Source organism: Heliangelus exortis, chromosome 21 (genome assembly GCF_036169615.1).
Source record: "Heliangelus exortis chromosome 21, bHelExo1.hap1, whole genome shotgun sequence".
Lineage (NCBI taxonomy): Eukaryota > Metazoa > Chordata > Aves > Apodiformes > Trochilidae > Heliangelus > Heliangelus exortis.
The window spans coordinates 7,491,097-7,504,928 of NC_092442.1; the positions used below are offsets into that span (position 1 = coordinate 7,491,097).

The 13,832-nt window shown below is 51.0% G+C and overlaps 2 protein-coding genes across 7 annotated transcripts; one reads left to right on the top strand and one right to left on the bottom strand.

Moving 5' to 3' along the window:
• Window positions 1-1,244: 1,244 nt before the first annotated feature.
• On the top strand, window positions 1,245-11,706 carry P2RX5 (purinergic receptor P2X 5). 6 transcript variants are annotated; one of them, XM_071764893.1, is made up of 12 exons: window positions 1,249-1,836; window positions 3,921-4,071; window positions 4,679-4,750; window positions 5,543-5,648; window positions 5,960-6,056; window positions 6,432-6,512; window positions 7,339-7,477; window positions 7,876-8,012; window positions 8,282-8,375; window positions 8,876-8,941; window positions 9,252-9,334; window positions 9,710-10,702. In XM_071764893.1, the coding sequence occupies exons 1-12, from the start codon at window positions 1,700-1,702 to the stop codon at window positions 9,783-9,785; spliced, it is 1,239 nt and encodes a 412-aa protein (XP_071620994.1). In that variant the 5' UTR covers window positions 1,249-1,699; the 3' UTR covers window positions 9,786-10,702. The 6 variants fall into 6 exon arrangements, with proteins under 6 accessions (XP_071620996.1, XP_071620994.1, XP_071620997.1 ...); XM_071764894.1 differs by having other exon boundaries at window positions 1,252-1,836; window positions 5,573-5,648; window positions 9,710-11,706; XM_071764898.1 differs by having other exon boundaries at window positions 1,753-1,890.
• A 1,101-nt stretch (window positions 11,707-12,807) lies between these two features.
• On the bottom strand, window positions 12,808-13,766 carry EMC6 (ER membrane protein complex subunit 6). Its single transcript, XM_071764924.1, has 2 exons — window positions 13,609-13,766; window positions 12,808-13,372 (listed from the first exon to the last, which is right to left on the bottom strand). Exon 2 carries the CDS (start codon window positions 13,328-13,330, stop codon window positions 12,998-13,000), a length of 333 nt encoding a protein of 110 aa, XP_071621025.1. The 5' UTR covers window positions 13,331-13,372; window positions 13,609-13,766; the 3' UTR covers window positions 12,808-12,997.
• Window positions 13,767-13,832: the final 66 nt, after the last annotated feature.

The window sequence follows — 13,832 nt, forward strand, 5'->3', positions numbered from 1 at the left end:
GTCACCCCAGGAGTCCTAGAAAGAGCCAATTCTGCAGAATCCATCACCCACTGTGGGGTAGGAGCTGGGGAGCCCAGCAGCCACTGGGTTACAAAGAGGCCACGGGCACATTTCTGTTCTAGTTTTGCAGTTGCTGGAGAAAGATTTCCTTTGCTCTGCAGAAAGGAACTCTAGGGGATGGCTGTGGATGAGAGACAAAAGGAGGTCTTTTGAGGACAGTGTTTTGTTCATTATTGCACTGTTTGTGGTTTTCTTGTGATTTGGAGCAACCTTGTCACGTATCCATTAAAAATCTGATCCCTGTCTTTCAATCTGATAGGGAAGTTAAGGAGGATGAAGGATAAAATTTTCATACAGCCTGAAGCCCTGAGAATGATTCTCCTTGGGAAGGGAGCTGCACAGGGAGGAGCTGGGTGTGCTGGAGCAGTCACCCTGCTCTCCTGACCAGGGTTCCAGTGTGGATCATGGTGTCCCAAAAAACCTCCCAGCCCTGACAAAGCCCTGGGAGCTAACTGGGTGCTCAGGTGTGAGCTAATTGGGTGCTCAAGTTTGAGCTAATTGGGGGGCTCATGCCTGAGTGCCTTAAAGCCTGCATTTCATGCCTGATCCAACACCTCCTGGCTCTGGCAGACTCTCTGAAAGATTCTGCCCAGGAACAGTCCCAGAAGAACCCCTGGGAGACATTTCCCATGTGCTCAGGTAGGGGATCCCCCACAAAGGGCACACTCCACTTTGGATCCCAGCTTGCTGCTGGACCTTCTCCTGGGGAGGTAAGTTTGCTCTTTTAGCCAGGCTGCCTGAATGTCCTGGCTTTGTTCATTTTCCACCTCAGGGCTCGTTCTGTGCCCTCCTTAACCAGGAGACAGTGTCCACCCTTCTTGCTTCAAGTAATGATTATTTTTTCCTGTAGCAGCTCCATCTCAGTGAGGGTTAAACTGTTCCTCTCCCTGGTGTTTCACCAGGAGCTGTGTTCTGCAGGGCTATGTGCCTGGCTCAGCATTTGCTGTGCATTTCATTTTAATGAGATGTGAAGGCAACTGATTCCTTAACCACATGCAGAATTTATTTATTCGTTTCTGAAATTGCTGAGTTTCACTGTTTTTATGGGGTTTTTTTTGGGTTTTTTGTGTTTTTTGTTTTTTTGGTTTTTTGGGTTTTTTTTTGTTTGGTTTTTTTTTTTTGTTGTTGTGGTCGGAAGATGTAGTTACCCAGGCAGGTATTTTGGGTGGCTGTTAAGGACCCAAATACTCATTGCTCATGCAAATGCTTAAGAAATTAAAAAATATGGAGCCAGGTGCTTTGCCATCATGTAAAGGCTGCAGGAAGGCTGTAACACCTAACTGAGACCAGAACTCTGCCACCTCGGATGCTGTAATGTGCCTTTATCCTATGGCATGTTTACATTGAAACATTGTGAGACTCGGAGGGGGGCAGGGAATGGAACCTGGGAGCAGAACTGAGGCTCGGGGGCTTCCCCAGAGGATGAATTCCCTGGCGAGCAGCTCAGGAAGGAGCTGGTGTTGGTGCAGCTGCAGGTTACCAACCCGAGAGCTGCTGCTGCTGAGCAGCTGACAGGAGGGAGGAGATCAGCCCGGCTCTGAAGGGGTTGGTGTGTCAGGTTTCCACGCAGAGCACGTGTGGATAATGTGAGCAGCAAACGCTGCTGCCCTCTCCGGCTGGTGCAGGGCGAGCGGGGAGCATGGGGCAGGTGGCTTGGAAGGGTTTATTTCTGTCCCTTTTTGATTATAAAACGGAGAAATACGTCATTGCCAAGAACAAGAAGGTGGGGATTCTCTATCGAGTGGTGCAGCTCTCCATCCTGGCGTACCTGGTGGGGTAAGGAGCGCCCTGCATGTCACCTTCTGCCGCGGCTGCCGGGTTGTGATGGGGGTGAGTGGAGGATGCTCTGCATGCAGCCACAGCTTGCTCTGCCTTTTGGTTTTGATGCAGATAGTTATGCTTGGTTAGACAGCCGGGGTGTGTAATATCTGGTAGATTTCTATGTGGTTTTTTCACCTGCTGGGGATCGCTGGATTCAGCTTTACCTTCCAGCTTAACAGAGTTAAAAATAGACCACAGGGCACTATGGCTTTGTGCTGCATTATTTATGCCTTTCTGAATTTAGGGGAATGGTGCCAAGCCTTAACACCTGACTCATTAGAAACAAGAGCATTTTATGGTCCTGGTTGCTGAGCCATGACAGCCTCAGGTCTAAATAGGAGGGAACCAAGCAGAAAGTGGCAGATTTCTGCTGGTGTGGGCTGCAGCAGCCAGGCTTTTGGGGGGTGAGGCAGTGTGAATGTCAGCTGCCTCGTATTTAGTTCAGAGCAGGGCGAGTTGGCATGGAGATTGCTAGAGCACCTCTCAGAAAAGGCCCAGTTCTGCAAGAATGTGGCCACACTGACATGTAACAGACACAGCAACGTGCCTTGAAGCTTCCAGGCTCAGACCTGGAATTATCCAGCCTGTGTGATACCTGTGCCACTGCTTCCCGAGTTCCTGTGGCTTTGCGGAACGGGATTTAGAAGTCTTTACTCTCACTGTGCTCCTGAGTCCTTTCACCCTTCTCACACCTCATGTCTTCACTGATTAAATTTAGCAGAGTCGTTTTTATGCCCTGGGTTTATTTATAGAGAGGTGCACAGTTCCAGAGCCTGCTGTAGTTAGCAGGGCAGAGAGGGAGTCTCAGCACTCAGGCATGTATCAGCTGCTAAGGGAGGAATCCTGCAGATAACGTTCCCAGGACACATCCTCCATCCAAGAGGACCATAACCAGTGCCTGGGAGTGCTCACAGACTCTGGGCCATACAGGCTATTTTCTTCCCTATTTATCTGTTACCTTTGTACACCCTGGGCAGGCACTGATGGTGCCTGCAGGGGCTCCTCTGTGGCTGGGGGGTGTTGCAGTGGTGGTTGGTGTCAGTCTGATGTCCAGCTGCCTGATTACCTCCCCAGACCTGTTCAGGGGGCTCAGGTCTTGTGATCATTAAACCCTTCTGGATCATTTTTTGCATGCAGCTGCCATTTCCTCCCTGATTCACTGAGGAAAATGTATGGGTCTGCTCTGAGCCCTCCTGGGAACAGAAGAACAGTGTTGTTGGGAAAAGAGGAAACTTAACAGGGATGAGGGATATTGTTCTGGTTTGTCACAAATAGCAGGGGAAAGGCAGCCTGTGTCAGTGCTGCTCAGCTTGAGATGGCTGCTCCCCCTTTCTGTGTGCAGTGCTGCAAACCCAGAGAGGTTTGCATCAGTGATGTGGAGCTCTTGCTGCTTTCAGAGAGAAGAAATGAGCAAAACCTGTCCCTGGATCACTTGGTAAGGAAGCAGCAGTTCCAGGTGTGCTGGTGAGAAGCCTGAAGCCCAGCACAGGGCCCAAGGTGCAGTCAGGTTGTTACCATTGCACTGGTTTACAAAACATCCTTTATCCAGCAATATTCCCTACAGCTTTCTCTTAGTGATGTGCAGCTCACCTGCAGGAGTTGCATCTCCCCAGCCATGATCTGTTCCTGGACTGGCAGCCTGATAGCAGTATTTGTGAAACCAACCACCCTCTTCACTGCAACTTGTAGAAGTTTGTTTTACTTTTCATCTTGAGGAGGTCAGAACACTGCTCTGCCCTCTTTCTGTTGAGGCTGCTGAGTGTAGCACAGGATAAGGACATGGAAAGTTTGGATTTTTACCCCATGACCACTTATCACACTTTTCCCTGCATGTGGGGTCTTGGTCTTGATGCTTTTTCATGCAGCTCATGTCAAAGAGTTTATACTAAATTTGTAGTAGTAGTTGCAGAGAGCTGGGTGTCAATAGCATGTTCTGATGTGCCCTTGGATGGTGTTTGTCCTGGGTCTTGATCTTCTCTGTGCAACTTGCTCCCTGACCCCACTTGCTGATGCTGCTGCTTGCTGTGTCTTCACCACAGGTGGGTGTTTATTGTCAAGAAAGGCTATCAGGACACAGACACATCCCTCCAGAGCTCTGTCATCACCAAGCTGAAGGGAGTGGCCTTCACCAACACCTCGGAGCTGGGGGAAAGGCTGTGGGATGTTGCAGACTACGTCATCCCTCCCCAGGTTGGCATCATCCCACTGCTGTCCTCTGCTGCTCACCTAGAAAAACATCTGCTGGTGGAAAGGCTGAATGTATCCAGGTCTTTGGGATGAATAAGCAGGAGGTGGGCTACAAGAAAGCAGTGCTCTGCCTTCTCTTAGGTCTTTCCAGCAACCTTGTCTCTCTCACAAAGGTCTGTGATACCTGGCAAGCAGAACTTTGCAAGCAGGAGTCCTGTGGACATCAGCAGGGCTGCTCAGCTGAGCAGGGTGTCTGCTCTCCTCTGTTCCTGGGCATGCATGGAGCAGCCCAGAGTGGTGGGAGAGGGAAAGGAAAGTGATGAAGGTTGCTTGAAATGTGTCTGACCAAACCTGTCTTGCTGCTTCATTGGCTTGGAGCAAGTGGGTTGCACAGCTGGTGCTCAAGGGGAAAAGATGGGAGCAGATGTGACCTGGCACCAGGTTGAAAGTTGTCCAGCAGTGCTTGCCAGCAGCTGTTTGTGCTTTCCTGCTCCTGTCCAGGGAGAGGGAAGTGTGACTGCTCTGCAGAGAACTGAGTCCTGCTTGTAACAGGCACTTGAAGAGTAAAAGAGGTTTTCTAACTCTTCCTGCCTTACTTTGCTTATTCTAGGGTGAAAATGTCTTCTTTGTCATGACAAATCTGATTGTGACCCCAAACCAGAGGCAAGCCACGTGTCCTGAGGTAGGAAGAACTGAGCCCCTTGGCCCCCAGACCCCCACAAAACCTGGGGTAAGAACTGACAGAGGACACCTGGGGACAATGGAGACAGGAAGGATGAAAGGCATTCAAATAATTTTTCTCTGTAGTGTCACATCTTAGTGGAATCGAGTGGTTACTGCAAACCTGGGAGGTTCAGGTGTCTTAATTTCCAGAGGCACTGATCCTGTAGAGTCTTGCTGACTTCAGCTGAAGGTGCTGGACCATCTGCCCCACTGGAGATGAGACCAGAACATTCATCAGTCAGGCTCAGAAAAGGCCACAGGAAAACCAATTGGAGGTTATTAAGTTCAGCTACAGGTAGAGGAAACTTTCTTAGAGCCCCATCCCAGGAAAGGCTGAACATCCAGGCTTTTGTTACCTTCAGGGCATGGGACATCTTTCAGACCTTTTATCTCAGAATGTCCTCTGTGGAGATGTGGTTCAGAACGGGTTGGGGCTTAGGGGAGGAGGACACAGGGGGTGTTGTCTCCAGGTAGCAGGGATTCATTTTCCAAGTCTCGGGCAGAGGGGGAGCCCTGACTGAGAGCAGGGGCTGCTTGTCCAGGACACGGCTGTCCTCTAGTGGCTGCAGGAGCTCAGAGAAGGGTGACTGAGGAGCTTAGGTCAAAGGCAGGGTTATTTCTTGAGATACTGTGGCTTTCTGCTTGGTTTTGGTGAGTGATGCAAGTTTTCAGTCTTCACCACCCTACAGAGGGTTCACCCCACATCAGCAGCACTTTCTTACCCCTCTGAGTCTTGTGTTCTGGTCCCCAGGTCTCAGCCCTGTCCCTTTCCACTTTGCAGAGTGCCAGCATCCCTGATGCACTGTGTTACCAGGACCAGGACTGCCCAGCAGGAGAAGCAGTGGTGGCTGGCAATGGTAAGGGAAGGCTCCTTCCTCCTGCAGTGTTTCTGGTCCCTTCAGTCTGGTTACAACCCCAGAGATTTCTCATGACAGGGAGAGTGGCAAGGAGTTTTCTTTACTATCTTTTATTAAGATTGCTGCCTTACCTACAGCTCTGTGCTGGCTGGGCCACAGCTCCCTGAGCTGCTCAGAGGAGGGAGAAGAGAGTGGCTGTCCCAGCTGAGAGGCCCTTTGGGGTGGCAGTGAAAAGCATCTGAGTTCTGTGTATCCTGTGTGCAAGGAGGTGGCTGCCTTGTGTGACCTTTTCTGTGCTGTCTGTGCTGCAGGGGTTAGGACTGGTCGTTGTCTCAAAGACAGGGACAGCATCAGAGGGACTTGTGAGATCCTGGCCTGGTGCCCAGTGGAGAAAAGATCCAAGCCCAAGTACGTGCCCATCCTGTGCCATTTCCAAGCTTGAGGTGCTTGGCTCGTGTGCTGTTTTGAGTGGTGTCTGGATCCCCTCTGCTTGGACACTTGTCTGAATGTTGGCTGTCCCAGTGCAGGAGGGAGCTCTGCATGGCCCCCAGCAGGACTGTCCCTCTGCTCCCCCTGCTCAGCTCTCCCAGGGCTGTTCCCAGCTCTCAGTCCTTCCCCTCCACCTGCATGTTCCTCACCAACTCCTTGCTGGCAGTGTGGGGAAAGTGGCCCAGCTGGCACAGCACTGTGGGGAGAAATGTAGCTGCTGCTAAAAGAGCAATTCCAGTTTAAACCTGATGAGCTGGGTATGGACACAACACCTGACAAACCCTTCTCTTCCAGGAAACCACTTCTTGCCAATGCAGAGAACTTCACTGTTTACATCAAGAACTCAGTTCGTTTCCCCAAGTTTAAGTTCTCCAAGTAAGTGCAGGTGCTCTGAGTTCCCTCTGTCCTCTCCATCCCAGAGCCAATAACCCTGGTTTGTTCCTCTGTCCTTCTCCAGCCTGAGGATTTGTGTGGGGAGGCAGATATTCCCTCTTCTAAAGTGCAGGGGGAGGTCTTTGGCTTCAGGCTGTGCAGGAACAAGGAGTTAATGAGGGCTTGGAGCTTCTCAGAGTAGCTGGAATGGGCTGTCCCTCACCAGATGATTTATGTGATGGTTTCTACAGCATGAGAGGCACCAGGCCTCCTAAGGGGTCTGTCCACCAGCCAGTGCATAGTCAGGTTCCTGAGCTGCTTCTGCTCCCAGATATTCCTTCTCTTCCATGAAAAATGAAGGTGCCTGGACGAGGCTGGGAAAATGCAGGTTTAAAATACTTGTTTGCTTTTGCTGCTGTAGCTCTGGCTCCAAAATGAATGAAAACCAGCAGTGCAGATGGGAGTGTGTTCTGTTATTCTGTAGGCTCAGGCAGACATTTCCAGCATTTTTATTCTCATTTTTTCCTTGAGAAAAATTAAGTGGCCTTTGAGCAGCCCGGCAACTGGTTCTGTGTGAGTCCTTCCTTGTGCTCAGCTTCAGGTGGGCTGGTCCCAGTCTGACCTGTCCATCTATTTTGTGTGAGCAGACTGCTTCCCCTGGCCCAGCAGTCAGGAGGCTCAGGGGGTGATGAGGCTGGTGGCGAGGTGGCTTTTCTGCTGTGCACAAGAGGTGCTGGAGAAGCCTCTGATCTCTGCAGTCCTGGTTGCACGGGCTGTGTAGGGAAGCAGAGATGTGGACGAGGTGGTTTTCCCTCTTCCCTGCCTGCAGGGTGAATGTGCTGGCAACTGACAACAAGTCCTACCTGAAGAGCTGCCGCTACAGCACGGAGCATCCCTACTGCCCCATCTTTGTCCTGGGGAACATCGTCCGGTGGGCTGGGAGTGACTTCCAGGAGATGGCCCTAGAGGTAGGAGTGTCCCCTGGGCTTGTGCAGCTTGCCAGCCTGCTGGGTGGCCATGGGGGTTTGCCTCCTTGCCTGGCTTCTGCACTTGTGATCCCTGCATAAAATCCTCTTCTCCACTGAAGTACAATACAGCTGCTTAAATTAATGGGATCAGTGTCCTGGGATGAGAAGCCTCTTCCTCGGATACCAGCAGAGGGAAAGCTACAGCTGTGTGTGGAGTAATGAGATTAATATTGTAAGCATGAACTTAGCCCATCCAGAAACCCCTGTGCTCCTGTCTCTGACCAGAAATGCAGCTGTTCTTGTCCCTGGGGAAAACTTGCCCAAGGATCTGATAAAGTTGAAGACACTTCAATTGAACTGAGCTGAAACAACTCACACTGTCTCTCTCTTTCGTTAAGGGTGGTGTGATAGGAATTCAGATTGAGTGGAACTGTGATCTTGATAAAGCCCCTTCTGAATGTAATCCTCACTATTCTTTTAGCCGGCTGGATAACAAGTTTGTAGAAAAGACCATTTCTTCTGGGTACAACTTCAGGTAAGAGGAGAACACTGCAGTACCACTGTGGGGTTGAGCTGGTTTGACCCACAGGTGTTGGAGGTTGGCAGTAAAGTGGTACCAGATACCCCCAGGGCCCTGCCCCAGCCAAACACACTGCTCTGTGGAGGAGGAAGGGAGGGAATCATCCTCATGGCCAGCTAAAGCTGGTTTTGGTTGGGGGACAGATCTGTCTAAAGAGATATTTGAATATCTCTCGTGGGGGGGGGACAGATGATGGAGGTACAGTCAGTATTGTTGTGTTCCAGGTTTGCCAAATATTACCAGGATGCTGAGGGGGTCGACTACCGGACGCTGATTAAAGCGTATGGGATCCGCTTTGATGTGATGGTGAATGGCAAGGTGAGGTTCCAGGCCAGGAAATGGCTGAGCCTGGAGAGAAAAAGAGATGGGAGACATCTCCCACGGGGAAGGAAGCTCTGGGATGAGAATAGCCTCTCTGGCTTGTTGTAGGGAGAGGCTCTTGCCAACTCTACATAAGAAAGGAGGTGACCTGGAGTGTGGATGGCTCTGCACATTTCTACCTAAAACCAGGCTCCTGTGAAATCCAACAGAAGTAAATGTGCCCTGGAGATTTGCTCTCCATGGATATGGACTGCAGGGACAGGAAGCCTAATCTAGGGATGACACAAACTCAGAAGTGCAGCCATGGCCAGTTGGGTCTAAGAGACACAGACCTTTGGCCTCCAAGATTGTTCACTGTAAATTCTCTAAGGTTGTGCCTGCTGGTTGCTAACAAAACACACCCACAGGAACCAGCAGCTCCCCCTGCATAAGCTACATCCTTCAGCTTGTTTCTTGGGTTTTTCTTATCCTGTATTTCATCACCTTTTTTCTTTTAGGCAGGGAAATTTAACATCATTCCCACCATTATCAATGTTGGTTCGGGACTTGCTCTGATGGGAGCGGTGAGTTTATTTTCTTTAAGTACCATATTGGGACCCAGATCCCTCATTTAGCTGTCAGGAGGAGAAAATGGGTCAGTTTGTTTCTGTCTTCTCCAGCAGAGTTTTTACTACTCTGCCAGCTCAGTCAGGTGTGTGCTTGTGCCCTGTCTTAAAGGCATTTGTTACTGTACCTTTGTAGTCTAAATACCCCTAAGACTGCATGAAGGAAAATACAGCTTCTGCAGGTTAGTCTTTAATGTTCACTGCTAAATGGATCAGAACAGTTCCTCTTCTACTGCAAAGGTAAAACACAAGTTGTTTCTCTTTGCAGGGAGCTTTCTTTTGTGACCTGGTGCTGCTGTATCTGATTAAAAAGAGTAACTTTTATCGAGGAAAAAAGTACGAGGAAGTAAAGTAAGTGGGCTTGGCTTTTGTGTTTAAAAGTGATGGCTTTGTTGTTATGACTAATGGGAGATACAGGAATGCAGTAAACATTAATGGCAAACAAAGGCCAATTCCAGGAAATTATATTCCTCCAAATGAGTTCAGCCAAGTTCCTCCCTCCCTAATTCATTGCCACAGAGAGCTGGGGAGCAGAGGCAGCTGCTGCGTCACCGTTGGGCTATAAATGGCCTGCACTGTCTGTCCACAGTGACTGTGGAGGGAACTGGGGCAGCTCCAAGTGCTCCAAAGCCTCCTCAAACTGTGAACTGGGGTTTTACCTGTAGGGTGGTGGCTTCTGGTGACAGGCCTGGCTGGGAACCTCTTGCCCTTTGCTTGTTTCCTCAGGTCAAGTTCCAGGAAATCGTTATCTAGCCCCACACTGAACGGGAATCAGAGCCCTGACCAGCTGGGTGGGCTCTAAGCCCAGTGCTGGGTCTGCCAGCTGGACTCCTGCTCCAGGAAAACCACCCAGGTGTGAAACCACACCTGGACTGGGAGGTGGAGATACCCCAGATCAGATCTATTGTCTATTACCAGGATTCCCAGAGGAAAACAGTCCTTTAAAGAACACCCTTCTTCCCCTGAGATGTTCTCTGGCATCCTGAGCCTGCAGCACTGTATCACCACCATGGATTTAGAAAAGGGTTTTGTAACAGGAGCAAGAAGGCACCAAATGAATGGGTTTTTTCTACCTACTGTTAGATCTGTCCCTGTGCCAGTAGCCAGTGTTACCCTGTGGCTGTGCTTTGCTTCCCTGTGCCAAGGAGCCAGGAGTTGGACCGGCACCAGCACCCTGAGGAGGGCTGAGCCCGGGATTCCTCCTGTCTCCTGCTCCTCTGGCCCCTTCTGACAGCTCTGGTTTGTGTCACCAAGCAGCAGGACTGCTCGTGCCAGCAAGTGCAGTGAAATGCAGCACCTCAGCAGCTCTGGGGGAAAGGGATGATTGTCCTGCAAGGACAGGAAGGTGTCAGCACGGGGGCAGTTACTGCCGGGTGTGCATTAGGGCTGGGAATGGTGCTTCTCCAGGAGAGCCCTTCCCAGCAGGAGCAGCAAGGAGCTCTGTGTGCCTGAGGAAGAGCAGGAGAAGGTCCTGGTGCAGCTGGGAATCACCTGCCACCCACCACCTCCACGTGTGGCTGGCCAGGAGAACCAAAACTGCAGAGTACAGAGGAGGGGGATGAAGCAGGGACAGAGGGTCCTGTGGTTGGTGGTGAGGAGTTTGTGTGCTGGAGAGCCTGATGGGTTTGGGTTCTCCCTCCTTGGGTCAGGTTTGATTTGGTCAGGATTGTCCTTTCTGCATCACTCACCAACTGCTCGGGGTGGGGAGAGGCCAGGGTGGGGGTGTTGCTGCTGCTGCCATTTGTGGCTGCAGTGCAGGGGCTGGAAGGGGAGTGCTGCAGGGTTCTGCCAGGTTCTTCCCAACACACCAAGGGGAGGAACATGTGGAAGACAAATATTCCAACACTCCAGTGACTTCCAAGAACTACTGGGGCTGCCTTTGTTTCTCAGTGGGGAAATGTCTCATTGCAGCCCATTTTGTGAGTTTATGCTGACTTGGGAGTGCAGCTCATCTCAGCAAAGTGGTTATGGAGGATCAGTGCTTGCAGTCTGCTCTTGCTTGAGCTGAGGAGAGGAGGGGAATGAATATTCCTGCCCCACTTACAGCTTCCACACCCTGGCTCCCTGCAAACTGCTCAGTGTTCTCTAAATGCTGCCTGGGGGAGTTATCACGGCACAGATTGTTTCTGTGCACCCTTGGAATACCAAGATGTGAAGGGCTCCAGCTTGCTCTGTGCTGGTGCAGAGAGCTGCTGGGATTGGGTGCTCAGCTGCTTCCACTTCTGTAGGGTGGGAAATCTCTGGGCTCTCTGAGTCTGAACCAAACCTCACCTCTGTCAGCAGGGACAAACTCTGAATCCAGGCAGTGACAGCAAAGCCCACCCAGCCCAGCTCGCTCTCTCTGCTTCTGTTCAGATGCAAGTAGTTAAGTCAAAAATGTAGGTAGAAAATAGGATTAAACAGCAGACTTAAAATAATTTAGGACAAGCTGTGTGCTTCTGATGCTATAACTGCAACCAAAGCCTCCTCTCTTCATGCCAGAAGTTTGACCTTGACAAAACAAGACCCTCCTTAGATGACCAAAGCTATTTCCTGAATTTAACTCTTCAGGCCCCCAAAAGTCCCTTCTTTATACCCTGTTTAACACAATCCCCACAGCCATAGCTGTTGATAAAACAGAACCAGATTCCTTCTCAGAAGTTTGTTTCTTTGAGTTTGTTTTTTTTTTTTTTCCTTGTATTTAATGTACAGCAATAAAATTTGTCACTTTAGGGAAAGGCTGAGACTCTTCTGTACAGTCTGTTCTTTGGGTGCCAACCCCACCCCCTTTTCTGTGGGATTTGTGCTTATGCTCTGCAGCCAGTGAAGACTTCAGAAAGTGTCTGACTAGTGCAGGACTAGAACACCCCTGCTGAGGGACAGCCAGTGCCAGCTGTTTCCCAAGGGCAGGAATCTGTCAAAGTCCATGCTGCTGTGGGAATTCAAACCCCAAACATCCTTTGTCTCCAGAAGGAAATGCAGATGAGGTCATGTTTAGAGTCTCTAATCCACTTTTTATATAATTCTGCATTTCACCCAAAGTTCCTTTCTCTGTAAAATATTTTTAAGTGCAGAAAATTGTGTTGTTAAAAACTCTCTACTGCATAAAAAGAAAGTCTCTTGCAGTGCTGTGGTGCCACAAAGAGCAGTGCTGGTAGCTAGATGGAGCAGGTTGTGTTCTACAAGAAAACACAGGACAAACAAAGAGCTCCCTCACTTATGTTCAGTTTAAATTCTGTGAGCTCTGTCTGCACAAGCAGCTCTGTACAGATGTTACCTGTGTACTGGGTAATTGAATTTTCCTGTCCTGGCAGAGATGTGGAACCACAGCAGCTCTTCCATTACAGAAAATGCCACCAACCTCACAGGGGTGTTGAGGGGACACTGAGCTGGTGTCCAGTTCCATGCTGTCCATGGTTCACTGGGCACAACCATACTAAAAAGGAGCAGAGGGTTTGGCAAATGAGTTAATTATTGAGTTAATTATTGAGTTTCTCCAAAAATGTAATTTATTGATAGGATGTACATAGAGCAGTTGTGGAAGGTAACATTTGCACTAGTGACTTGATTACATTTCTGTACCAAACCTTTAATATAAAATTAATTACATGCTACTGTGCAGCCTTGTGTCAGTGGGATACTTTTTCAGGGTGCTGTGTTCTACACATTGCTTTCCTCAGTACTTGTGTGTAGGGACAGGCAGCAGAGCCAGAAGGGGCTGTAACTGGTCTGTCTTCTCCAAAACACAAAAGAGACAAGGGACTATGGTAACCAAAACTGAGCTGCAAGTAGGGACACAACTTATTCCTTAACCACCAAACAGATATTGATGGGAGGCACCCAAGTGGTATTTCACATTCAGTTTAATTAGAACTGTACCACTGATTCATTTGTACTTGGACATAATTTACTGACAGAATTAACCATACAAGCAATGAACAATGGTGTGAGAGGTGAGCTGGCCTAGTCGTGTAGATGATTTTTGGCAACAGTCCTCCTGCTTCGTTAAAAACCAGTGCAGCTAAGGTGGTCGGTTCAGTAAACATGAACCATGCCGTACAGGAAAGTCCAGAACAGGACGTACGTGAAGAGCCCTCCTATGAGCCCCCCCGTGAAAAGCGGCCTCCGGGATTTAAAGTACTTATTCCATCGCCGTCCCGCTTTTAACACCAAGAGCACAGAGAGGAGAACGGAAGCCAGGAAGTAGAAGATGAAGCCGTGCAGGCCGGTCAGCCCCAGGATCCCCGCCGTGGCTCCCGACAGGGCCGAGACAGACGTCCGGCAATAGTCCAGGATGGCGGCGTTCCCCCGCACCGCCGCCTCGCTGATGAACTGCGGCCCCTCCCGCTTGGCCACCACGGCGGCCATGGCTCCCAGCCGGGCTCGGGGACCTCCTCTCTCCCAGCGAGACTGAGGTAAAGAAGAGCGGAGGAGCTGTAGGGGCGGGGGGAGGCCAGGCCAGGCCGCCCCGGAGCAGCCCCGCTCCCCCCGAGAGCCGGGCCCGCGGCACCCACCCGCGGGGATCGCTCAGCTCCAGGCGCTCCCTTCCGGGGCGCGGCGGCAGCACCGCGGCCTTCGGCACTCCCGAGGTGGCCCCTCCCGGCCCGGCCCGCCTGAGGCCCTCCCGCCTTCCCCTCGTCCCGTACCTCTCATCCACGGCGAGGCGCTGCTTCGCGGGACCCTCAGGCCTCAGACCCTGCAGGGGACAGGCGCACACCGCCCGTCACCGCCCGTCACCGCCCGTCACCGCCCGTCACCGCCCGTCACCGCCCGTCACCGCCCGTCACCGCGGGAGCCGGGCAGCCCCGCCGGGCCCAACCAACCGCGGCCCCGCCGGAAGCTCCTGTCAGGCATCTTGGCGCGAGGGCTG